This window comes from Dermacentor albipictus, chromosome 7 (genome assembly GCF_038994185.2).
Source record: "Dermacentor albipictus isolate Rhodes 1998 colony chromosome 7, USDA_Dalb.pri_finalv2, whole genome shotgun sequence".
NCBI classification, from domain to species: domain Eukaryota; kingdom Metazoa; phylum Arthropoda; class Arachnida; order Ixodida; family Ixodidae; genus Dermacentor; species Dermacentor albipictus.
The window spans coordinates 130,656,885-130,684,688 of NC_091827.1; the positions used below are offsets into that span (position 1 = coordinate 130,656,885).

The 27,804-nt window shown below is 46.1% G+C and overlaps 1 protein-coding gene across 4 annotated transcripts in view; it reads left to right on the forward strand.

The window, feature by feature from the left end:
- The window catches only part of brun (trafficking protein particle complex subunit brun), a 663,235-nt gene that overhangs the window by 165,584 nt on the left and 469,847 nt on the right, over positions 1-27,804 (forward strand). For all 4 annotated transcript variants that reach the window (XM_070522710.1, XM_070522707.1, XM_070522708.1 and 1 more), the window contains 2 exons: positions 6,282-6,454; positions 26,847-26,918. In XM_070522710.1, the coding sequence (XP_070378811.1) occupies positions 6,282-6,454; positions 26,847-26,918 (245 nt within the window). The remainder of the gene's footprint in view (positions 1-6,281; positions 6,455-26,846; positions 26,919-27,804) is intronic.

Below are 27,804 nucleotides of genomic sequence, written 5' to 3' on the forward strand. Positions count from 1 at the left end.
TGCAGCTTTGCCCGCTGGCTGCAACATTTCGGCAAGGGACGTGCTCAGTGTGGCATTTGGTCTGTACTTGCTTGTGTTGAACATCAAGCTAGCATTTTTTGCCAGTTGCAGTGCATTTCGAAAACGTGTGTGTCATGTTCTTTAGTTACAACCCAAGTAAGGACGCCATCTACATAGACACACACCCCCGGAGCCCTGTCAAGAATCTCGCTCAGTTCTTTTGAAGCATCTCAGGAGCCAAGGCGATACCGAAGGGCAGCCTCAGAAAGTGGTAGCGACCAAAGGGCATGCCAAAGATTCAGATTTTCGATGTGCCATTATCCAATGGAATTAGGTTGAATCATAATTCGTATTGTACGTAAAAAGTATGGCTTACTACGTGTATGCATTGATCCTAGGCATATCAATGAATGGCTAAAACGTAAGCATTATCAGATGCCTAAGCATGAAGACACTGAGGCTGAGCTTGTGGGTGCTAAGTGTTTGCATTCAGGACGTTTTTCCATGCTCATAAAGTACCGTAACATGCCTGCAGTAGTGACATTTCACGTTGCGAACCAAGGCACTTCTTTTCTGGGCCTTGACACCATTCAAGCTTTGGGCATTGACTTTGAACGGTCTTCGCTCACACGTCAGCAAGTATCAGGAATTTCAGCTGACCCAGGCATTCAGCTGTCATCTCTACCGCACAATGCTACAACAGAGTTTGTTCGTCTGTTGTAAGAACAATTGGGACTTGTTAAGAGCTTCAACCACAATGTTCGTCTTTGAGCTTCAGTGCAACCAGTCTCAGTGAAACTACGTCCTCTACCTCTGGTTCTCCGTGAGCAAGTCTCTGCCTAACTGCATTGTTTGGAATCAGCTGGTATCATTGAACGAGTGTCAGATTCCGAGTGGATTTCTCTGCTTGTCGTGATTCGGAAGAAAGACAATTCCATTCGACTTTGTGACGTTCCCAGGGTAACCAACAAGGCTATCATGATCAGCTCTTTTCTACAACCGAGGGCTGATGAACTGTTGCTTTCTCTCGCTGATGCTACTGTCTTCATTCCTACTGGTACCGGCTTTCCTGCTGTACCCGCCTCATTACAACCTTCTATTTCACTCCCACGACCGGGTTCATCCCATGCAGAAAAATCTCCTGAGCTTCCATCCGACACTTCATCCCAAGACAGGGCTCCTGAAGGAACTCGAGACACCGACACACATTCCAGTTCATTTACGAGTAATAGTTCTTGTCGTCCTACTCCACAACCAAGATCATTTCTCCGTAGGTCTACACGTTATAGACAACCCCCAGCACAGTTTAAAGATTATATTTCCAAGTAGCTTTACTGCCTTGGTTTACTTTTTACAGAGGTTTCGACCCTCCCATGCGAATTCGGCTCTTACACCAAAAATGTCTATCCTTTTATGTTTGTTAGGTAAATAGTATACAAGTAGTATCCTTCAAAAGGGGGGGGGGGGGGATTTTTTGCAGTTTAAACATGCAATGCACACATCTCCAAGTTTCTCTACGGTAAATAATAATTCGAATACGTCTTTTGTGACAAAAAGAAAGCACTCTTCCATCTTAACTTGGTTCTATAGTATCCTCACTGAGGGGACACCTTACATTTCTTGTACCATACATTTCCAGCAGCGTAAATGTGGAGTACGCACGTCATGTTCACTATGGTAATGACCATCATAAGAATTTGTTTATTTATGCCAAAAATCTTTTTCATTTTCCTAGGTCCTTTAGTATCCTCATAGGAAGAAATTCCTAGTGTTCTTGCAGCGCAAACGTGCAATGTGCAATCCTTACTTCCATGACCGCCCCAGAGCCATCTCGACTCGAGCTCAGAGCAAATGAGCCACCCATCCGTGATGTCCAAGGGGGTACGTGGTTGTGTGCATTGTCTGTGTTTTTCTTGTATTGAGTGAATTTTTATTATCATGCATGGTGTGCATTTACATGTCTGCTTCCATTGGTTGTCTTCCCAAGACGGGTACTTTTGCGAATTTTGGCGCAATGTGATATGCATTATAGGTTGTGTTCATTTGCAATATCTTTACATTGTATGCTTTCTTCCTTAAATATTGTGGCAGAACCCATTTCGCCATGACTGTCATTGGTAATGCAGTATCATTGAATCAATATAGCAACCCAATGTACTGCCATTGTCGAAACGGGTAATTTATGAGGTATTTACTGCAGCAGACTCCTCTTTCGCTCGTTCCTAAGAACACTTGGCTAACAAGCTCAGTTACATCTAGCACTGTTGCCGCCGTGTGATCTGAAATGCATGGCGTGCCAGTGCAGGACACGTTTCTTGCGGCAACCAGGATTTCTCGTACTTAGATGACAATGATGATGATTTATTGGCATCCCCTTTGAAACGGGGCAGCGACAAATAATCACCTAGTCTGCTTGAGTTACTCAGGTATGCTACACATGCATATGTTCATTTTGTACATGCTGCACCATCTAGTGGCACTGCTGAGACGTCTGCACATGGCCTCTGAGACGAGAAGCTTTGCATGCCGGTGCCTCGTAATGCTGAGAATTATTTCCTCGCTTGCCGCACGCGCAGTGGCACATACTCAGTTACCCAAGTTGATGAGAGCTTCATTGAAGAGGAGTACATACACAGTGAATTCATGGGGCAGCTCACTAAAGTGTTGGCGTGAAAGGCGGTCATTGAAAAGCGGTGCATACCCAGTGCATTTGCGACGCAGTCTGCTAATGCATCTGGCTGCGATCCTTGAGGAATGCTTGTGACGTGGGTTAGGTTCCGCTCAGCATCAAAGAAACGTGCCGGATCTTTTTCGTCATTGTCTAGCGGCGCATTCCCAGTGGCACATACCTAGTTACTCAAGTTAAAGTCAAAGACGTTCATTGAAGGGAGGCCCACACCGAGTGGTGCATGCCCAGTTACCCAAGTTGGCATCGAACAGGTTCATTGGAGACCAGCACAGACAGAGTGGCACAAATGAATAAATGAATGCTTCATTTCAGCTTTTTGTACAGGGCATGTACAACAAATGGGGTTGACGAGAAAAAACAGTCTTCACGAGCACTTGACAGGCCTTGCCAACCTGGCAACTTGGCACTGGTGACAATAATACAGTGTAATCACTAACGAAAACAAAAACAGACTAAAGTAACGCAATATATTAATATTTTTGGCATAACAAACATAATACAATCCCAAAATAAAACAAAACCTATAAAAACAAAGAAACCGGATTTTAATCCACGTAAAGCTTTCTAATTGTAAGAAATGGTACAGGATGTATGCACTGATAGGCACTCCTTGTTAGAGCAGTCTGGAAGTACATATTTTAGCATTTGGAGTTCGTAGTTTGTCCTACATCGAGGTATGATAGAAGTGGTTTGTGTGTGCATTTTGTATGATGTGGCATAAGCTTGACAATACAATGCAAAAATGGGTCATTTCTATCAGTAGTGTTTTTATGCAGATTTGCGAACCTATATGCGAAGGTATTATGTACAGGCATAAATTATACAGTAGGCATATGGGATGGGTTGAGGTATAGTTTGGAACATTTGTGATGACTTTAAGCATTGTCTTTAGAAGGTTACCATTGTGGTTGCCCAAACTGGGCTGCTTCAAAGCAGGCTAGTTCAACTAGCGTGTTTTGGTGCCAACGGAAATAATGATGCTGGAACAAAGTGGGATGCTCACTTGATCATTGAGCACACTCAAGGCGTGGCGACTACGTCAGCTATCCAGCGTTATCGCTTGGTCTTCCGACAGCATTATCGACTTCGACTTCAGGTTGATGATTGCGTTGTTTGTTTAGGAAGTCCATGCCGAGAATGACGTCTCGTGAGCACTGTTGGAAGATAACGAAGGTGGCAGGGTTGGTCCGGTCATGAACCATAAGTCTTGCGGTGCAGATTCCAGTTGGCATTATTAGGTGTCCTCCAGCTGTCTGGATTTGGGGGCCTTCCCATGTAGTCTTAACTTTCTTCAACTGTGTGGCAAATAATCCACTGATGACGTAATAGTCAGCTCCTGTGTCCACTAAAGCGGTGACTGTGTGGCCATCGATAATCACGTCGAGGTCAGTGGTTCTTTGTCCTGCGTTGCAGTTCGGTCTTGGCATCGATTGTGGCTGCATCGCGTTGATGTGTGCCTGGTGTGTCGTGTCGTCAGGTCTTTAGTCGGTGCATTCTTTGCTTCCAGGCTTCGTCGGGATGGCAGCGTGTTGTGTTGTAAAGATAGTCTCTTCGGCGTCTTCGTTGGTTGTGGAGGATCTTCGTCACTTCGACAAACAGCAGCCGCACCTCCCTCGGTTGCTGCTTTGAGTTTTCTAAATATGGGCTGAAGGACTAGCCCCTGGTCTGGGCCAGCGTATGGATGGTACTGCAGCGACAGGTAGCGGCCTAGTGATGGCAAACCGGATAGTCGTCGAGGGCTCCACTAAGTGGCGGCGAGGTTATTGGCGATGTCACGTGGGTGCTCCTCAAGCTGTGGATGCGGTGTGTTGACGGCAAACCTTCAGTCCCAAGTCACGGTATGGGCATCGGCAGTACACATGGCCGGCTTCTCTGCATTGATAACAGAGCAGGCGGGGGTCGGGGGTTCACCAAATGTCCGTGTTTCTCACGTAACTGCGCTGGGCAATGGGTGGGCGGGCTGGTGGCGGTGGGTGACGGAATTGCGGTGTCACAGGGCTCTGGCGCGGTCATGGAGGGGGACCTTGACAGTGGGCGGCAGCGGCCTAGGTCATTGCTTCCTGCTTTGGCTGCGGTAATTGTGGTTGCACCCCAGGAACTCCAAGCGGTCACTGAACCTCTTCTTTGTCGACGTTGGCAATTGAGGCCATTTGAAGCTGCGACGAAGGCAAAATCTTGCGCAGTTCTTTGCGCACAATGGCTCTGATGGTCTCTTGAAGGTCGTCGGAACCCAGTCCTTAGGTGGAGCACTGCAGCGAGCACACTTGGTGCTTATATTGCCTAGTGCGCATTTTCATAGTTTTTCTCAATCGTCGATGCCTCTGTAGAAAACTCAGCTACGGTCTTCGGTGGGTTGCGGACCAGCCCAGCGAAAAGTTCTTGCTTGATGGCCCGCATCAGAAAGCGGGCTTTTTTTACTCCATTTCCGGGTCAACATGCCGGGAAAGATGGGCCATCTCCTCCGTGAAGATCGCTGTGGTCTCATTGGGCTACTGTACTTGGGTTTCTAGTAGAGCTTGGGAGCGCTCTTTGCGCACGACGCTTGTGAATGTCTGCAGGATGCTATTTTGGAACACGTCCCACGTCATTAAGGTGGCTTCTCGATTCTCGAACCACGTCCTGGTGGCATTTTCCAATGTGAAATGACGTGTCGCAGCTTGTCTTCGCTCTTCCAGCTGTAAAACGTAGCGACCCTCTCATATGTCTCCAGCCAGCTTCCTGGTTCTTCAAATGTGGAACCGCAGAACGTCGGTGGCTCCCTGGACTGCTGCAGCAGGATTGGTGTTGGCGACACTGGAGCTGTCATTATAGCTGCTGTCGTGGCCATGCACTACCTGGTCTTTTCAGGCAAAAGTCCGTGTTCCGGGCGTTGTCCTTACAGCCTGTGGCTAGCTCGCTGGTCCGTGGTGACGTTGGTGTTGTTTGGTGACGTTGGTGTTGGTGTTGCTCGGGCTTGAATCACGGCTTTGCAGGGGCGTTCGGTACATGAATGCACTAGCACCTCCACCACATGTCACGTAGTAGTGACAGTGAATAATACAGCTGTAAAGCTGTGAATGGCAAAACTAAATTTTTATTGGACGAACTTGTGCCCACAAAACAAGTTACACTCAAAACACAGCAGCAGTGGTGAACACGGTTGGTGAACATCGAAATCTGATCAGTGGGTCAAGCGTGTCAGCTTTTATACACGAGCCATCGAATGTTCCAGAGTAATCGCTGAAGTCAGCGTGTCTTCCAGAAAGTTCTTCACCATTCACGTCGTGCATACATGCAATCAGATTACACAAGGATCGGCGACAACAGACAGCAGATAAAACCATCTATAACATTCCAGTATCTTCTGATACATGCAGGTGTGTCTTGCACTAAGCCATAACATTTGTTAGTCCATGAAAAGCGCTCACCCAAAGAAGATAAACAAGTCCACCCGTCAGCATTGAGATATTTTGAGTTACTGTGGTTTAACGTTTTCCAATGCTGTGCAGGTCACAAACAGGGAATTGCAAATAGCACTGATTTCAATGTTGATGTTGTCATGAGTGATGACACACACAAAGTGGATGTTTACGCGAATGACCTGCTGTTTCAGCTGCTGTTGCAGGAGATGGCAGCCCTGAGGATGGCAGGCACAGTGGAGCAGTAGTGGATGAGGGCTGGGAGCAGCTGCGCGAGAGCTGCATCCACTACGCCAAGTACTCGCCCGTGGCAGCCATCCAAGCCGAGTGTGCCATCAAGGCAGCAAGATGGCTCTCAGCTCAAGGGGTGAGTCAAATGCTCAATTGGTGCTTCACTTACTGGCAGTGTTTGTATGCATGTACAAAATGCCCTTCTTACACTAAGTGATTGTCTGTTGGCATGCCATCTTAAGTGCATGCAATGTGGCATGTTAGTCATCAAGTTACAGGTCAAGTTTCACAACTAAGCAATGGATTGAATGGCGTAATTTTTAGTTTACTGCAGATAGTTGGCTCAACCATTGTGAGGTCAATATTTTTGTCAGATGTGACCCTCCAGGGTCGCGTCTTTTTTTTATTGCAGATTTAAAACCTTCACAGGGACCTACCTCGAAAAGAATTTACCATAATTTTTTTAGCATGGCTAAATTGACAAAAAATATTTTCCCTAAGTATACGTGCATTGTTTATTCAAGACTCAAGATGGGCTTGCATAAGTACTTATAAGAATAAAAAGGTAGATAAACTGGAATATTCCAATTTGACACTTGGGCAGTAGTCCGCATCGGAGGAAACGCCGCTTAACTCGCTTGCAGAACAACAGCTGGCATGCACGTCCACAGTGTAATCGAACCGTGGATCTGAGTGCATGCAAGGAAATTGCATGGTTGTGCACCCGTCAGGAGTTTGCAGTAATCCTTCATTCCATTGCCAACAAGGGGCAATCAGTTTTTGTTAGTCCGAAGAAAAGAAATGCAGGCATTACAGCATTGTTTGTATATGACGGCATTGTTTGTAATACCAGCGCCTGCCTCTGATGTAATTGCACCCCTGTGAGCAATAAACGAGTGAGCTGAGTGAGAACGAGTGAGTGAGAATGAGTGAGTGGTCGCCCTCTGAGAGGTGAGAAACAACAGCTTTTGTGAGCACAGCAATCGGAAACTGTTTGTGAGATAAAACCGAAACGGAAGCAGCCGACTAAGACACATTGCAGGTTTTTTGATGGCATAATGGGTAAGATGCAAAGAATCAGAATAATGGCAGTAATGGTGGCAGCACTGGTGAAGCATCTTTGTGGGATCTTCATTACTTGCAAGCAGATTTATGGCATGATTGTGTGAGTCCGTGCCCATGTTATCAGCACAGCCTGTGGAATGTTCTCACAAGTGTGAGGGGAGCAACCGAATGGGTTAGGCATGACAAAGTGTGCTGTTTTGTTCAGTACTCATTTCAATATCAGAGTTTCCCTCCATTCAGGTGAGCAAAGCTTTTGGAGATATAGTATTAGATGCATGTGCTATTTTGGAAATGCAAAAAGCAAACCTGTACAAGCAATAACAAACAAACAGCATTTCATATCACTAATTTGATCAGCTAAGCGATCAAATTCAGAAGAAGCATTCTTTCCTTTGCAAACTGCAAAGGAAAGAATGCTTCTTACGTAGCCCTAGCCTTCTCACCTATCATTTATTTATAATAGTACAAGGCAACAAGAAAAGATTTAGTAAAGGGAAAAGACCAAATTTCATTTGATCTACTTTAATTTATACCACTTCAAACGTGCTTTTGTTTTTGTAGTCTGCTCAAAACTTGTTTCTTATGATAACAAACCTTGACCTCTTATAGATTGATAGGCCTTTTTATTGCATTTGCTACGGGGTTTATTGATGGTTAACGAGAAGCCCAGTCACGTCGGGAACAGTGCAGTTCTCACCAAGTGCCAGCGTGACGAAGGCAGCAATCCTTTGGTCTTTGTCTTCCTCACTTCAGGAGCCATGTGGCTGCAGCAATGCCTGGGCTGTCTTCATCGTTACACATTTTACTTTGTTCTCAATCACAAATCATGATACAGTGCAACCTCTTCACTAGTAAGAAGCACCGCTTAAAGGGCCCCTCACCAGGCTGCATAGCAAATTGCTATATGCTGGAAGTGGTTAAGTGCCCTCTGGGGAATGTTCTAGTGCAAAAATTTTTCAAATTGATTCCTTTAATGTACACAGGACGGTGCAAAGGCACTTGGATTTACACTGTTGGGATTGTGGTTGTAAGCCGCTGTTCACCAACTGCAAGGGTGTAGCCTAGCACAATAATCAGACTACATGTGAGATGACTGAAGGGGCAAAAATTCATCACCTTGGGAAAAACTGCGTCAGTGTGGCTTCATTGGGACCATCACGCAAGAAAATCGGTTATCTTAACGGGGCCGGAGTTTGCGAAAGAGGAGCGATAAATGTGTAGGTCATCAAAATGTGTGCCTTGGGTATGACACTTATTATTATTTAGAAATTATCCTGCTATTGTGAACGCATGTGTGCAAGTCCGTCTTGTTGATTTCACCTGCATATTTTATGATGTCATTCAAGTTATGTCACATTTATGTAGGTAGGTTTACATACTTGCTACTATTAAAACCAGTTGAAAGTTCGTCCTTGCGTCTGTTGTCCCCCAGTTCTCGTTCCAAGTGGTGCGCAGATGACATTGATCATAAGTTGTAATCAACTAGCCCAAGCCAGTACACTTCTGTAAAAAGAGTTTTAAACAAATGAATAGTCTGCAAGAGGCATAACACAAGACCGGCCACTCAAATTACCATATTTACTCGATTGCAACGCACCCTCGATTGTAACGCGCACTCATTTTCCATGACCAAAAAAAAAAAGTGCAATACTGCACACCTCATCCTTTCATATAAAAATATTGTTTTCTCTCATTTGGAAAAAACAGATTTATTCCCAATACACTAAAGTTATGATGAATAAAAACACAAATAGAAGTGGCAAACCTTGCCGCCAAGATTTTCACTGCGCCGGTACGAGTCGTGTGGGGCAGTAGATGTCACTCGTCGCTGTCAGACAACTCCTTATCTCTATCAACAGACCAAAGCATTTCATCCTCGGTGCCGTCCATGGCATTTGAAATTCCGCACTTTTTAAAGGCCTTGTTCACCATGGCAGACGGGATCATGCAACATGCATCTTTCACCCATCCAGCAAAGTCCTGCAGCGAGGAGCACTTCATTTTATTGGTGGGGATGAATTCGTGGCAGCCAATGACAAGCCATTCGGTGCAGAGTGCCTGAATTCTGTCTTTCACTGGTTTGTTCAAACAAACATCGAGCTGCTAGAGCTGCGATGTCATGCTGCCGGGTATTATGACAAGGTTGGTGCTGCATGCAGCCAGCTTGTCCTTGATGCACTGGTGAAGATGGCACCTGAACGCGTCGAGCACAAGCATCCCACGCAGACCCAAACTGCCGCCGGGTCTCTTCCGCCAAATGCTATCAATCCAGTCAGCGACCAAGTTTGTGATCATTCAACCTTTTTCATTTGCGCGCACAATCATGCCACTCGGAAGCACGATTCCTTTCGGGAGCATCTTCCGTCTGAAGATAAGATACCGGGGGAGCTTGTGCCCATCCGCAGTGCAACAAAGCATTGCGGTGACTCTAGTTTTTTCGTGGCCACAACACAAAACGCACGCTTGCTTTGCCCTCTTCTTTTCAACGGTTGTGGTGGCAGGCATGTCAAAGTAGAGCGGCGTCTGATCGGCATTTCCAATTTGTCCAAAGTGGTAGCCATTTCTATGGTGCAACTTCAAAATGTACAGCTGAAAACAGTGCAGTTTCTCTTCTTCTGGCAATTCTTCTGGCAATTAATGGCATATCCCTGTCCGCCTTCGAAGAGAAAAGCCTTTTCTTTTCATAAAAATTTGATAGCCAGCATCTGCTCGCTCTGAAGTTGCTCTGCCTTAGCCCTTTCTGTAGGGCTAACTGCAGCGCCCGCGCTTTGAGCAGATCGGTCCTCACAGGCCGCTGTGCTGCTGGCTGCTATTGCACGTGTTCCGTGAGGAGCTCCTCTATTTTGGCGAAGTGGCCCTGCTTTGGGCCCATTTAAACGATTCCTTGTTGCTTTGCTGGCGAAAATATTCTCCTTCTGTTTGTGCCAGTCCTGCATGCAAACTTCAGGAACTCGGAATGCTGTGATGCAGCCCGATTTCCATCCGTCTCCGGGCACATGATAACTTTCCTTTTAAATACGGCATCATGGTGGACTAGGCATGTCTTCGCAGTCAGTCGGCACTTCCATGCTGATTGAATAAACGCAGAAAACAGGAAGACTGGTGGTAGACTAGGTTACACCAATGCCTGGTTACACATACAACATGGAGGTATGCACATGCAGGAAGGCAGCTAGGCTAGAAGTGCATACGAGGCGGACGTGTTTTGAATCTCGATCACAATATGGTAACGCGGATTTAGGGTCGACTCAATTTTAATGCGTATGCAATTTTTGGACTCATTTCATTGGAGAAAAGGTGCGCGTTAGATTCGAGTAAATATGGTAACACTCCTCTCCCCGCGGACAGCGAATCGGGGCCATTTCAATTCACGGGAGTTGACTTCATCGGAACACTTTTTGCGAAAAGCAAATACAGAATTGTTAAACAATACTTAATAATTTTTACCTGTGTGGTAATGAGAGGAGTACACTTGACATGACAGATGACCAACGACATGTCGACATCCAGTTTTTTACAAGCTTTCCAGCAGTTCACCTCACGACAAAATATACCTACCATAATCTACTCAGTCAACGCTAGGACCTTTACGAAAGCTGAGAAGGAAATCAACAGAATGCTTGAAGCTGTTGGACGCGAATGGCTGAAGGATTACTGCAGTATACACCAAATAAAATGGGAAAAAATTACAGAGTGTGCCCCATGGTGGGGAGGATTTTACGAGTGCCTCATACGAAGCCTAAACACGTTGATACGAAAAATGATCTTGAGAAAAACAACTTCAGTGGAGGAGCTACGCGCAATGGTAGCAGAAGTCAGAGGAGCGCCTAACAATTGACCGTTAACATACGTGTATGGCAAACCTAATGAGCCCATTCCACTGACGCCTGTACACATCATGGCCATCAGTAACAGCTTCAAGACACCCGCCGTGGTTGCTCAGTGGCTATGGTGTTGGGCTGCTGAGCACGAGGTCGCGGGATCGAATCCCGGCCACGGCGGCCGCATTTCGATGGGGGCGAAATGCGAAAACACCCGTGTGCTTAGATTTAGGTGCACGTTAAAGAACCCCAGGTGGTCAAAATTTCCGGAGTCCTCCACTACGGCGTGCCTCATAATCAGAAAGTGGTTTTGGCACGTAAAACCCCAAATATTATTATTAACAGCTTCAGGACGGACAAACAAGGCCATGCAACAGAGACAATGAAGAAGCTTAGAAAAGTAGATGTGAACTCGTGAAAGCTTGGTGGAAAAGATGGCATCGTGAATACCTCAAGGAAATAGGAGCTGCTGTCAAAGCCAAGATGCGACAAGCAAAAGCACTGTCCAAAGGCAGTGTGGTGTTAATTGACTGGGGTCTAAGAACATTTAGGAAAATGTGCCAAATTGAAAAACTCTGGATGCGAAGGAATAACAAGGACTTCTCTACTTCGGACAGGTAACAAAGTATTTCTCAGAAGATCTGTGAACAGCATCTACCCCAGCATCTACCCTCTTGAAGGGTGCTTAGAATAAGCCAATGGTCAACGAGCAACAACAGCGACATCAATAAATGCTTATAAAAGGCCACAGCATCCGGGGGTTCCCTTCAGTGGGCTTGGCAGAACCGTCACAGACGTCACGAGTAACCACCACTTCTTTGTCATACAGGTCAGTAATAAATGGGCATTGGTTAAATGTGTTAGCAGTAATAACGTCCGTTTAGTGGTGCTGCCATGGCCCCGGTGCATCTTGTCTTGTTTGATTTCTTTGAGATGATCTGCTTGATTCTGTTGCTCGGTGGTGACGTTGAGCAAAACCCAGACCTGAGCATGATTAAAGAAATATTAGAACATGTTAAGGAAAGTAAACGTTCACAGAAAACTTCAGAAGCCGGATTTTATAATGTTCAATCTCGGCTAGCGGAAATTGAAACCCCGTTTGCGTCTTTCAAGGAACACAGTGAAAAGTTGATCAAGTTTGAAGAGAAAGTTGATCAAGTTTGACGAGAAAGTTAATCTTGTGTGTACGTAAATGGAACATCTGAATAACAAACTTGATGAGCTAGAAAGTAGAAGCCGCCGTAATAATGTCATTTATAGGCTGATGGAACGAGTTTACAAAACAGCTACTGATCTGAGGCAGGTAGTCGTTAATGACATTCTAAAAAAGCAAGATAGGTGTAGATGTTTAATCATTCGAGCGTGTTCACTGTACTATAGGTAAAAAAAAAAAAAGTTCGACCTCTCATTCTGCGTCATTATAGCTTCACTGAGAAAATGTCTGTGCTTCGAAACTGTTTCAAACTGAAAGGCAGTTCTTTATCTGTTTTGGAGGATTTCCCAGCACTCATTCATGCTATACGCAGTAAGCTTTGGCACTCATGCAAAGCTGAAAAAGAAAATAGAGGTAAGGTTACCCTTGTCTACAACAAACTTGAAGTAAACGACAAGTTGTACGTGTGAGACGAGACAAAAAATTCAAGAGTACTGCTCAGAGGAACCCGTAAAGCAGATTCCGGGAAACCTAAAGCTGCCCGAATGTGACAATGTAAAAGTGCAGATTCACTGTCCTTGATGTGTTTTGATGCGCGCAGCATAGTCAGCAAAATTGAGAAATTTAGACAACTAATACTGTTGTACTCTCCTGACATTATTATCATTAACGAAACATAGCTACATTCTGGTATTCACGATTTTGAACTAATCCCACCAACTTACTTGATCTTACGATCTGATCGCGATAGTTGTGGGGGCAGTGTGGCAATGGCAATAAAACAGTTTGTCTTTTTGTGCAATGGGATGCATTGCAAACCATGAAAGTGTTTGGTGTACTATACTGGGCAAGACATAGCAATACTAATAGGAGGAATCTACAGGAAACCAAATGCTTTTTATGACTGCATTACACAAATTCACGGCTTCCTATCCGGCAGAGCTAAAGAGAGAAGCAAAGTGGTCCATATAGGTGATTTTAATCTTTCTTCTATCGACTGGAACACATTTGAAATTACTAGCAAGGAAGTCTCAAGGTGCAAACTACTTCTAAGCATTGGCTTTAGCTTTTCATTGAATGAGCTGGTGTAGGTGCCTACACGTATTCAAAAACAAAGCAGTTCAATACTGAACCTTGCATTTGTCTCGCATAACTTATCGGAACTAACAGTAGAAGATGGCATATCAGACCACAAACTACTAGCATTAACAATTAAGGTCAGGTGCAATAAAAATAATATTGAGGGCTCCACGCACGGAAAGCACATGGTTGTAAAAAATTATGTCAGAGCTGATGACGACGGTGTCATCGATTATTTGGAAACACAACTAAGTGTCTGGAAAGATACGAAACTATAGGCAACCCATGGCAAAAATTTAAGGAAGGCATCAGTTGCTGTGAAAGTAACGTTATCCCAACTAAAGTAAAACTTATAAAACGTAAATCATCGTGGATAATGCATAACATTATTCATATGAGAAGAATAATACAGTGTATGTGTAGAAACGGAGGTAATTCGGACTACATGCACAGACTCTCCAGTGAACTTAAGGCTGCAATAACGTCCTCGCGTAACACCATTTTTTCTACAACGCTGACAATTTTCATGGCGCAACAACCACAAAAATTTTGGCGCTACCTATACAGGCCTGGAAGTTCTGCTATGAATTAGAAAATTAGGGCGAAATTACTGACAACACGCGCGTAATAATGAATGCCTTCAACGCACATATTCAGTCGTTTCTCACTCGCTCTATTGCTCCTATAGAACAGGAACTTGTCTTAGTCTCGGGGATAACAATGGCATCAGTAGTGTCACTGAACAACACTGAACAACATCACTGAACAACAAATATTTAACTTGCCGCTGCAAATGGATGTCGAAAAGTCTCCAGGACTGCACAATACTTCTGTACTGAAGAAGAACGAGCAGTAGGCACTGCTTAGAGAAAGACGACGACAACGAGTGCTTAGAAGCCTTGTGCCTGTGTCGCCGAAGCTCTGTGTCCTCTCGATGCGGTGCTCTGCTATCTGAGCATTTTAGCAATCGAACTATAATGCCTCTTGACATTTGGTGGAGGTGCTGGGCCCTTCCCAAACCTGGAACTCCGCAGCCGGACGCTTCCTACCATTTCTGCCATGCCTCAGGACGCCACGCAGCCCGATCCGCCCCTGGCATCGCCTGTCGTCTGCTCCGGTGCTCTACGCCAACGAGATCCTCCGGTCTTCAGCGGCAACGACGACCATGACGTGGAGGATTGGCTGTCGTCATCGCGTGAGTGCGCATAACAAATGGGATGACAAAGCTAAACTGACTAACGTCATCTTCTATCTTTCTGGAGTCGCTAATCTCTGGTTCCGGAATCACGAATCCAACCTCTCCACCTGGACAGCATTTACCCATTTTTTCAAAGAAGTCTTCGGTCGCCCTGCTGTGCGCAAGCTTCGCGCAGAACAACGCTTGCGTAGTCGTGCTCAGCAAATGGGTGAAAACTTCACAAGCTACATTGAGGACGTAGTTGACCTTTGCCGGCGCATTAATCCCGCCATGCCCGCCTCTGAAAAGATCAAGAATGTCATGAAGGGCATAGAGGATGACGCCTTCCAAATGCTCTTGGCGAAAAATCCTCAAACGATTGACGATGTCATTACACTGTGCCAGAGCTACGATGAGCTCCGCAAACAATGCCTTACTACGCGCCGAGCTGCCGCGCCCGACGACATGATTTCGGCTTTAACTGGCACTTCCAGTGCTGCTCCCGCCCACTCTTCGTTCCTCGACCAAATCAAGCAATTCGTTCGCGAAGAAGTCTCGCGCCAACTGTCACTGCTGCCTGCTACCCAGTCGTCTGAGTCCTCTTTGTCCCCGGAACTCCGACGCGTCATACACGAACAAGTCAGCGACGCACTACCTCTCGCTAATCAGCCACCCTCAGCGCCGGTTCCGCTCACGTACGCTGCCGTCGTCGCGAGGCCAAGACCACCGCCTGAAGTTGCGCATTACACCCCCACAAGCGGCTTCTACGCGTCGCCTTCTCCAGCTGCGAACTACTTGCCCAGAAGCGGCTTCTGCGCGCCTCCGCAGCCCCTACGCCCAGCTCAAAACAGTGCACCGCTACCTAGGCCCTCTGTTAATAATCCGTGGCGTACCCAAGACAACCGGCCGATCTGCTTCGCGTGTGGCTTTGCTGGCCACGTGGCACGGTTCTGCCGCCGGCGGGGTTGGTATCCTCCTGATACTGCGAGATGTCAAGGGAATACTACCGACTCCCAGTCCCGCTATTCGCCACCAGTTCCGCACTTCGCTCCTTTATCTCCTGTTCCCCGAAGCTTCAACACACGTCGGTCTCTATCTCCCCGTTGACGTTCCCTCTCCCCCGTGGTCCACCGCCCTCCAACTGTGGAGGAAAACTAAAAGGCGCAGTTCTGGAAGCAAGAACTGCGGTCTGTTCGAACTGCTCAAGCCCTCGTTTATTGCCTACGAACATTATTGAAATTTTTGCCGAAGGTGTCGCCATTCACGCGCTTGTCGACACGGGTGCCGCAGTGTCCGTGATTGCCGACCAGCTTCGCCGTTTTCTGTCATTTCGCTACGTACAGCAAGCGGTGAGCCAATTGAGCCCTTAGGAACATGTACCGTCCGTGTCGCCATACAAGACAGTCTACACCACATTGAGTTTGTTGTTCTTTCCCGCGGCTCTCATGCCACCGTTCTAGGATGGGACTTCCTCTCATCTCATCACGCTGTTATTGATTGTGCCTGTGCGGAACTTGCACTGACTCCATTTTGCGGCAGTCCTTCTGAAGATTTGCCTCCACCTTCTGCTCGGGTCTTCGTCACCACCAACACTGATATCCCTCCTTTCTCTGCCGCCTTTGTACCCATTTCCTGTGTTGCTTTCTGCGATTCCACAGTTCTTTTCACGCCATCTCAACTTGCTGCACGCTGTCATTCCTTCTTGCTTCCCTTTGCCCTCCTTCCCTTTCGCCGCGGCTCCAGCACACTATACGTTTCAAATTGGTTTTCGTGTCCATCAAGCTTACATCGTGGCGAGTGCCTCGGCTTTGCTGACGAATTCGACATGAGCTCTGTGTATGATGTGCCTGATGACTCGACTCCTCTTCACATTGACGCTATGGCTCTCCCTGCCTCTGCGCCTGCGCCTGCATGTGACCGAACATTTGCTCCATTTATTGATCCTAACCTCACTCTGAATCAGCGCAAGCAGATCGTTGACCTCCTTAACCAATTTCGAACTTCTTTCGACCTCCAAAAACAATGTTTAGGACGTACCTCTAGAGTCGTTCATCACATCGACACCGGAAGCCATGCACCGCTACGCCAACGTCCATACCGTGTGTCCGCGACGGAGCGCCGCGTCATCGATGAGCACGTAGGAGACATGCTTCGACGCGGCGTTATACAGCCATCACACAGTCCCTGGGCTTCCCCGGTAGTGCTGGTCAAAACGAAAGATGGGACTATTCGTATTTGTGTGGACTATCGGCGCCTAAATAAGATAACCCGGAAAGATGTCTATCCTCTTCCCCGTATCGACGACGCACTGGACTGCCTCCAAGGTGCTGAATTCTTTTCGTCCTTAGACTTACGATCCAATTATTGGCAGGTCCCCGTGGCTGACGCAGACTGCCCGAAAACAGCATTTGTTACGCCTGATGGCCTATATGAATTTACCTTGATGCCCTTTGGCCTCTGTTATGCGCCTGCAACATTTGAAAGAATGATGGATAACATCCTCCGGGGCCTCAAATGGCAGACATGCCTTTGTTATCTCGATGATATTGTCATCTTTTCCCCAGACTTTTCTTCTCACCTGTTCCGCCTCAAACGCGTGCTCACTTGCCTTGCCGATGCTGGACTCCAGCTCAACTTAAAAAAGTGTCGCTTCGCCGCCTGGCAGCTAGTCATCCTTGGCCATGTTGTTTCGAAAGATGGTGTGCTCCCAGATCCAACCAAACTCCAAGCCGTTGCCGAATTCCCACGACCAAAGACCACAAAAGAACTCCGCAGCTTCATCAGATTATGCTCCTATTTTCGTCGTTTCATCCGCAACTTCGCCACCATAATAGCGCCTTTGACGCAGCTTCTCACGGGTAACCACGACCTCTTGGCCTGGCCGCCAGTTTGCGATGCGACATTCACGACGCTGCGCCGTCTTCTAATCTCACCCCTCATACTCCGACATTTTGACCCAAGCGCACCGACAGAAATACACACAGATGCCAGTGGCGTCGGCATTGGCGCTGTTCTTGCACAACGAAAGACTGGCTTCGATGAATACGTTGTTGCCTTCGCTAGCCGCGCACTCACAAAAGCGGAAGCAAACTATTCTGTTACAGAAAAAGAATGCCTGGCTATCATTTGGGCCATAACTAAGTTTCGTCCTTACCTCTACGGCTGCCCGTTCGACGTCATCACAGACCACCATGCGCTCTGCTGGCTGTCGTCCTTGAAAGTTCCCTCAGGCCGCCTCGCTCGATGGGCGCTTCGCCTCCAAGAGTATGATATTCGAGTGCTGTACCGCTCTGGCCGCAAACACTCGGACGCGGATGCCTTGTCTCACTCCCCAGTGTCAGGCCAGCCCAATCATCAGAAAGTACAAACATGCGAGTCCTCCCTCACCGTCACGGATATGCTTTCGGAGCAGCAGAAGGATCCATGGATTGTTGCCATGCTGGCTTTTCTGTCAGACCCATCAGGGCCTTCTACTGGACATGCATTGCGTCGCCAAGCACACCACTTTGCTGTTCGTGACGGGCTCCTATACCGCCGTAACTACCTCTCGGATGGGCGCAAATGGTTACTCGTGGTTCCTCGGCATCTACGTTCAGATATATGTGTAGCGTTTCACGACGACCCGCAATGTGCACATGCAGGAGTACTCAAAACATACGCGCGCCTGCGAATTCATTATTACTGGCGCGGGATGTACCGATTCGTCCGCCAATATGTCCGCTCCTGCCTCGCTTGCCAAGGCAGCAAGAATACCCCTCATGCCTTAGCTGCTCCACTGCAACCATTGCCTTGTCCAGGACAGGCCTTTGACAGGGTCGGAGTTCATCTTTATTGGCCCCTTCTGAGTACTTCATATGGCAACCGCTGGGTGATAGTGGCGATTGACCATCTCACACGCTACGCCGAAACTTCGCCTCTGCCCAACGCATCTGCGTAGGATGTTGCCTGGTTCCTTCTGCGTAACATCATACTTCGCCATGGAGCCCCCAGAGAGTTGCTGAGCGACAGAGGCCGCGTTTTTCTGTCTGATATTATAGAAGCCTTGCTCAAGGAATGCAACGTAATTCACCGTACCTCTACTGCATACCATCCGCAAACCGATGGCATGACTGAGCTCTTTAACCGCACTCTTGGCGAAATGTTAGCCATGTAGGTCACATCTGACCAAACCAATTGGGACCGAATTTTCCCCTTCGTGATGTACGCTTATAATACCGCCACACAGACCACTACAGGATTTTCCCGGTTCTTTCTTCTTTACGGATGCGAGCCTTCCTGCACAATGGACACCATCCTTCCGTATAGCCCTGACACAACGGAGGCTACTACCCTGTCCGAGGCTGCTGCACATGCGGAAGAGTGCCGGAAGCTCGCCCGCACATTTACTTCAGAAGATCAGCAGCGACAGAAGCACCTTCGGGATATTCCCTCTTCTCCGGCACCCTATGCCCCTGACTCACTAGTCTGGCTTTGGGTTCCCGCTACCAGCCCTGGACTTTCACCCAAGCTTGTGTCCAAGTACCAGGGTCCCTACCGTGTCATCAGTCAAACGTCACCTGTAAACTATATGGTAGAACCCCTTGAGCCGCCTTCTGATAAGCGCCGCCGAGGGCGCGAAATCGTGCACGTTCAGCGACTCAAGCCGTACTTTGACCCACCTGTGCTATCTTGCCCGTAGGTTGCCGCGACAGCTCCTCTTCCCCCGGGAGGCAATTGTACTGAAGAAGAATGAGCAGTTGACCCACCTGTGCTATCTTGCCCGTAGGTTGCCGCGACGGCTCCTCTTCCCCCGGGAGGCAATTGTACTGAAGAAGAATGAGCAGTAGGCACTGCTTAGAGAAAGACGATGACGACAAGTGCTTGGAAGGCTTGTGCCTGTGTCGTCGAAGCTCTGTGTTCTCTTGCTGCGGTGCTCTGCTATCTGAGCATTTTAGCAATCGAACTATAACGCCTCTTGACACTTCTAATACATTTTGAAGGTGCCATGCAGAACAATTGCCTTTTATCTACAAAATATTCAATGCATCTCTGAAAACCTCTATCCTGCCAGTAAACAGGCTAAGTGCAAAAGTCATCCCTATCCATAAAGGCAGTAACAAGTTGAGCATTAACATGTACAGGCCAATTTCACTAACCAGCTCTTGCTGTAAGCACATGGAACATATAATTAATAAAGCAATTATGACCTACCTCAATGAACACAACTTACTGTACTCCAAACAACATCGATTTCGCAAAGGAGTTTCTATGGTGACACAACTTCTAGAAATAGTGCATGACTTTGCGGCTGTGATTAACTGTCGTCTTCAGGCTGATTTAATATTCATTCACTTTTTGAAGGCGTTCGACAAAGTAATGTATTGGAAGGTAATTAACAAAATTAGTGCCATTGGAATTGAAGACAAAATAGTATCCTGGATAAGTGCATGCCTTTCCAACCGCAGGCAGCGCTTTTGAAGTGGGGAAAACAGAAGCTGAATGCTTGGAAATCTTTTCAGGGGTTCCACAGGGTTGTGTGTTAGGTCCTATTTTACCTTTAATATATGTAAATGACTTGCACCTTTAGATTGAGCCGGCAGTGGCATTAAGACTTTTCGTAGATGATTGCACCATATGCACGACAATACGAATACAAGCTGATCTAGTAAAATTATATTCTTCGTTGTCTTACCAGTTGGGGCCAAAAATGGGGCATGAGCATAACTTTAAGCCAGACTGCCTGTATGTTGATAATGTGTTAAAAAAAAAGCCATTACAATTCCCCTACCATGTCATGGGATCAGCTGTTGCCGTGAAGAATCGTTTAAATATTTGGGGGTAACGGTAACATAATCATCATCATCACAATCAGCCTGGTTACGCCCACTGCAGGACAAAGGCCTCTCCCATACTTTTCCAGCTACCCCGCTCATCTGCTAATTCTGGCCATATTGTTCCTGCAAACTTCTTAATCTCATCTGCCCACCTAACTTTCTGCTGCCCCCTGCGATGCTTCCCTTCTCTTGGAATCCAATCTGTAACCCTTAATGACCATCGGTTATCTTCCCTGCTTATTACGTGCCCTGCCCATGCCCATTTATTTTCTAGATTTCAACTAAGATGTAATTAACTCGCCTTTGTTCCCTTACCCAATCTGCTCTCTTCTTATCCCTAAATCTTACACCCATAATTCTTCTTTCCATAGCTCATTGCATTGTCCTCAATTTAAGTAGAACCCTTTCCGTAAGCCTCCAGGTTTCTGCCCCCATAGGTGATTACTGGTAAGACACAGCTGTTATACACTTTTCACTTGAGGGATAATGGCAACCTTCTGTTCATGATCAGAGAATGCCTGCCAAATGCACCCTAGCCCATTCTTATTCTTCTGATTATTTCAGTCTCATGATCCGGATCTGCGGTCACTACCTGCCCTAAATAGATGTATTCCCTTACGAATTCCAGTGCCTCGCTACCCATCGTAAATTGCTGTTCTCTTGCCAGACTGTTAAACATTACCTTAGTTTTCTGTAGATTATTTCTACACCCACTCTTCTGCTTTGCCTGTCCAGGTCAGTGAGCATGCATTGCAATTGGTCCCCTGAGTTACTAAGCAAGGCAATATCATCAGCGAATCACAAGTTACTAAGGTATTCTCCATTAACTCTTAACCCCAATTCTTCCCAATCCAGGTTTCTGAATACCTCCTGTAAACATGCTGTGAATAGCATTGGAGAGATCGTATCTCCCTGCCTGGTGCCTTTCTTTATTGGGATTTTGTTGCTTTCTTTGTGGAGGACTACAGTGGCTGTGGAACTGCTATAGGTACCTTTCAATATTTTTACATATGGCTCGTCTACACCCTGATTCCGTAATGCCTCCATGACTGCTGAGGTCTCGACTGAATCAAACGCTCTCCCGTAATCAATGAAAGCTATATGTAAGGGTTGGTTATATTCTGCACATTTCTCTATCACCTGACTGATAGTGTGAATATTGTCTGTTGTTGAGTAGTCTTTACGAAATCCTGCCTGGTCCTTTGGTTGACAGAAGTCTAAGGTGTTCCTGATTCTGTTTGCAATTACCTTAGTAAATACTTTGTAGGCAACGGACAGTAAGCTGATCGGTCTAATTTTTCAAGTCTTTGGCATCCCCTTTCTTATGGATTAAGATTATGTTAGCGTTGTCCCAAGATTCCGGTACGCTGGAAGTCATGAGGCATTGCATATACAGGGTGGCCAGTTTCTCTAGAACAATCTGCCCACCATCCTTCAACAAATCTGCTGTTACTTGATCCTCCCCAGCTGCCTTCCCCCTTTGCATAGCTCCCAAGGCTTTTTTTACTTCCGGCATTACCTGTGGAATGTCAATTTCCTCTAGGTTATTCTCTCTTCCCTTATCATCATGGGTGCCACTGGTAGTGTACAAATCTCCATACAACTCCTCAGCCACTTGAACTATCTTATCCATATTAGAAATGATATTGCCGGCTTTGTCTCTTAACGCATACATTTGATTCTTGCCTATTCGTAGGTTCTTCTTCACTGCTTTTAGGCTTCTTCCGTTCCTGAGAGCATGCTCAATTCTATCCATATTATACTACCTTATGTCAGCTATCCTACACTTGTTGATTAACTTGGAAAGTTCTACCAGTTCTATTCTAGCTGTAGGATTAGAGGCTCTCATACATTGGCGTTTCTTGATCAGATCTTTCGTCTTCTGCGATAGCTTACTGATATCCTGTCTAACGGAGTTACCACCGACTTCTATTGCACACTCCTTAATGATGCCCATAAGATTGTCGTTCATTGTTGAACACTAAGGTCCTCTTCCTGAGTTAAAGCCGAATACGTACTTGTTCTGTAGCTCGATCTGGAATTCCTCTAGTATTTTCTCTCTTACTGCTAGCTCATTGATCCCCATCTTATGGCGCAGTTTCTTCCATTCCCTCCTGAAGTCTAGGCTTATTCGAGTTCTTACCGACCTATGGTCACTGCAGCGCACCTTGCCGAGCACGTCGACATCGTGTATGATGCCAGGGTTAGCAGAGACTATGAAGTCTATTTCATTTCTTGTCTCGCCATGTGGGTTTCTCCACATCCACTTTCAGTTATCCCGCTTGCGGAAGAAGGGATTCACTATCCGCAAATTATTCCGTTCTGCAAACTCTGCTATTAACTTTCCCCTGCTATTCCTATGACCTATGCCATATTTCCCCACTGACTTGTCTCCAGCCCGCTTCTTGCCTACCCTGGCATTGAAGTCACCTATCAGTATAGTGTATTTCGTTTTGACTTTACCCATCGCCCATTCCACAGCATCATAGAAGCTTTCAACTTCTTGGTCATCATGACTAGATGTAGGCATGTAGACCTGTACGGCCTTCAATTTCTACCTCTTATTAAGCTTCACGCAAGACCTGCCGCCCTCTCGTTAGTGGTATTGAATTCCTGTATGTTACCAGCTATATCGTTATTAATCAGGAATCCGACTCCTAGTTCTCGTCTTTCCTCTAAGCCCCGGTAGCACAGGATGTGCCTGCTTTTTAGCACTGTAGCACCTAACTGAGCCCTATTATATCCCATTTAATGCCCGCTTATTCCTCCAATAGCATTGCTAGACTCGCCTCACTACATAATTTTGTAGCGTTAAACATTGCCAGGTTCAGATTCCAATGGCGGCCTGTCCAGATCCAGAGAGTCTTAGCACCCTTTGCTGCGTCACAGGCCTGACCGCCGCCGTGGTCAGTTGCTTCGCAGCTGCTGGGGACTGAGGGCTGGGGTTTGATTGTTGTGTTCATATAGGAGGTTGTGGCCAGGTACTGCACCAGGGTGGCCAATCCTGCTCTGGTGAGGGAGTGCGTTACCGGTTCTGGTCACCTGGATCAGGCCACACTCCAGGCCTGTTTATGCAATTTTATCAACACGCAGATTTCTTTTTTTTTTTAATCCGGTGGAAAATTGCCAGCACCTGGATTTGAACCACAGACCTCTTGCACGCGAGGCGGGTGTTCTACTTCTACGCCACCGCTGCATTCATTGCCATTCATGCCATTGACAAGTATTTGCTGCAAAATGCTTGAACATAGTATTACAATATCATCGAGCGATGCTCAAGGGACGAGCCGCCGCGAGAATGGTGACGAAGTGGGTCTGTGCCCTTGGTGCGGGTGAGTGTCAGCCTGGCGGTCTAGCTCCAGTGTAAGTACCCTGTATATAGCCTCTTTCATCTGTGTTTTTCCACACGTAACAATCCACACGACACATGACAGGCATCACGACATTGCTCACCAGCGATAAGGCGGCGCTGTGACACGGAGAAAACACAAGCAACATTCTCGATGTCAGAGGTGTCAGAGCTGTTGACGGGGTAATGCACCAAACTATTTGCATCTTGGTGCAGGTGTCCGGTCTTATGAATCACAGAGTATGAAAACTCTTGGCGCCTCAAAGCCCAACACCCAAGCCAGCCTGTGGGATCCTTTAGGGAGAAAAGCCAGCAGAAAGCATCATGGTTGGTTACTATGGTAAAAGGGCGGCCATAAAGTTTATGTTAGGTTATGTTATTACTGTATGTTAGATGCAACAATAAAAATTTTGCCTTCTGGATGGCTTGCCCAGGGATCCTTTAGGGAGGAAAGTGAGCAGAGAGCATGATGGTCGGGTACTACGGAAGAGGGATGGCTGTAAAGTTTATTATGATGGCGACGTTTGTGTTATGTTATGTTAGGTTGCATTATGGCCGCATATGAGAGGCAACAATAAAAATCTTGCCTTCTGGATGGCGTTTGCCCTGCAGTCTGAGTTTGACATTTGCATTGCGAAGTTCCCCTTAGACAAACAATGACGAGAGGGGGCGAGAAGTTTGCCTAGCGAGTTCATATCAGCTGCCACTACCATGCGGTGCACCCCACAAGTGCGCTGATAGTGAAACCCACAGAGCATCCCAAATTGGCACAGCATACCACAAGACGGCACCAGCTGCTTTGTGCCTGTGTTATATGTGATCATGCTCCATACATGCACGTCCCGAGAAGAGAGAGGAAAAAAAGTGAAATGGGAAGTGGCACTCGCTCTTTTTACAATCTCTCCCACTTTCTCACTGAGCACAGAAATGCTTTGTGAAAGCAGTCCCACAGCAGTAAACTGCCCAATTGGTAGAAGATGTTGCCATCAAATTGCAAAGCTGTGTTGCCCAAGACTAAGCTGCTAATTTTGCAAGACTCAAAATAGTATGAGCTGGGAATATCAGTGGGCAGTGATAATCAGTGGCCATGCTGCAATGAAAAGTGCGTCAGGGGCCCTTTTTCGCCGCAAACAACTGTTTCAGAAAGGTGTGCCCCAGGGTGGAAACCCCCCCCACAATGGTGAAACCAACACGGCGGAAGCCGCTGAACGCTAGGAGCACATCGCTACTGACGAGGAAACAGATGGTGCTTTGATGGACGAGTTTCCAAGTGCAGATGGGGCGGCATCGGTCTATGAACAGATCTCCGACAAGGCAATTGTCGCCATAGACAGCAGCGTTGTGCAACGGAGGCAACGACAGCAGTGGCAGTGTCGACGAGATTGACAAAGGCTCGTCTTTGATCCCAAACCCGATGTTTATGCAAAGTGCGCTGTCATCAATAGTCGTTTTCATTCATTGTTCTTGTGCACGCTAAAGGACTGCCATCATTGTTTGAACAGCAGCTGGACACAGCTTGTGCAGCTTGTGGACTATTTCAGCATGCCTAAAACTTGATGCACTGTATAGAGGAATAAACATTTTATTTTTCAGTCTACTTCCTACAGTGTCCTTTTTTTTTTCGCTAGTGGCAAATTTGGTTTCAAACCGCCAAAGGTATGTTTGGCAGCTTCTTCTTTACAGCAGTTCAGATACAGCGATGATTGGTTATGTCAGTAGGATTTTTCGTTCTTGATATCGTTATAAGTGGACTACGCTGTATTATATAATGATGCCCCATTTTTTTTGTCTGCTTATGCAATTTCTCTTATTACAACCCTGCTTTTCTCTTCAGCACTCCGGTACTTGAGGGTGTTAACAATCAGTCAGTAAATAAAATGTGCCGTGGATTTTTTATGTACACAGTTGTCATTTCATGAAAGATGTGGAAGAGGCACAACTACAAGTATCTAACTCTTTTCGATAGTAAAGACCATTTCAGCTCTGTGACAAGAACACTGGATCTTATTTTGAAGTCATCATTGCTGCACTCAAGATGGTTTGCACATTTCTGCAAGCATTCTAGTGGATTTTTTATGTACACAGTGGTCATTTCATGAAAGATGTGGAAGAGGCACAACTACAAGTATCTAACTCTTTTCGATAGTAAAGGCCATTTCAGCTCTGTGACAAGAACACTGGATCTTATTTTGAAGTCATCATTGCTGCACTCAAAATAGTTTGTACATTTCTGCCAGCATTCTAGTTTATCTGTGTTTGATCTATGCATTGAAAATCCTATGTCGTAAGTGAGCTATTAACGTGCCGTGCAAAATGCACAGGGAAAAAAAAAAGACAGGGCAGACCGCAGCTCTCATCTTGCATAGCAAGTTAATAGTTCAATGTGAACCAACTAGTCCACAAGAAAATACTGCAACCTATGTAAGTGATGTTATCAAGCAATTATGATGGTAAGCCTGTGTTTACAACTGTGAGATGTTGCCTCAGTGGGAAAGACAATGCTAGCTTGTGAACAATCGCATAAAATAAAAAAAGATGGGGAAAATACAAAACACTATCAGTAGAGTCTCTGTTAACTTCTACTACAATGGAAACCTGTTAAGCTGTCAAATTATTCAGCCGCCCTCTGTAATCTGCACTCCTTGGTGAGCCCAGATGGTTGAGTGGCCACACCAGAAAGGCATTGGTTCAAAGTTTGGGCCCTAGATGACCAGTTTCATGTTCAGCACCAAAGGTTTCTTTCTTGGGAACCTGTATATGTTTTCATTGTAGTTTCGTGCTACAGTCGGGTGAATAAAATATTTTTGCTTCCATGCAACTTGGGGATTTCTGAAATATTGATTTGTCAATATTTTTCACAAGTGTCATTTGAAACATATTTCTTTCTGTATTTCCCTCTGTATAATGCTTAAGAAGATGTTCGGGGTAAATAAATAAGGTAAATAACAGTAAATGTGCCTTGTTAGGGCGTCGGATCTTGAGCACCGACAAAGCAGTACGGGTCAGCATTTGCAATTGCGACTATTAATGGTCTGTGTGGTGTAACACATCTTCATTTGTGTTTGTGCAGCGTCCCCTGGGTGCAGCGGAATTCGTCCAGAGTGTCGTCTCCATGAACATGGTCCCGTCAGAGGCAGAAAAGGTGCGCTATGTGCTGAGTCACGGAGTACAGTTCACCATCTGCATGTGTCAGCTTTTTGCATTGAATTGGAAGGCTCTCAGGATGCCATGTCATGGGGGCTGTGTATACTTGGGCGACATCCTATTTACACCCTCAGTGGTGGCAGTTACTACAAATTCTGTACTCCTGCTGCTTCAACGACGTACTGTTATAGCTGCCTCCAGGGTTACAAAGTGCATCAAAACCTTTGCGTTGAAATTGTAGTGCTGTGCACTGCTATCTGGCCGACATCTCTGATTACTCTAAAATCAGGCCAGTTTACTCGGCCAGTCTATGCTAAGTTGGGGTCTAAGAAAACTTCTTTACTATGCCCATGGTTCCAGCGTAATCGCAAGAAGTCGCCAAACCAGGACCAAATGGCGAATACATAATTAATGGTGGTTAGGTGATGGCAGATGAAGTTGGCACCTGAGGATTATGTTGTGATGGCTGCACAATCAACTCAGCAAGGTACAAATGCCCCTAAATAATAATAGCAAATCATTTTGCAAAGCATTAGGTAAAGGTTTTAAGTTATCTCAAGCACTACCACTCCCATGTCAAAATTATAAAGTATGGGATACCATAGACTACAGTAATGTTTTCTGGAGGGGGAGCCTTTGGGAAGCCAGCTATACAGTTAACCTTCTGAGGGTGAATTTCTTATATTGCGGATTCCAATTCTTCTTAGAGACTTATTTTTTTAAAAATTTACCGTAATTTTTCTAGGGTGACCGTTATGTGAGAAAAAAATATTTTGCATTGGTATATATGTACTCTTCATTCATGAATAACAACAATAAGAAAAGCAAATAAAGTTATGAGAATTGAAAATTTGATGCATTGTTAAACAGATAGTCCAAGACTT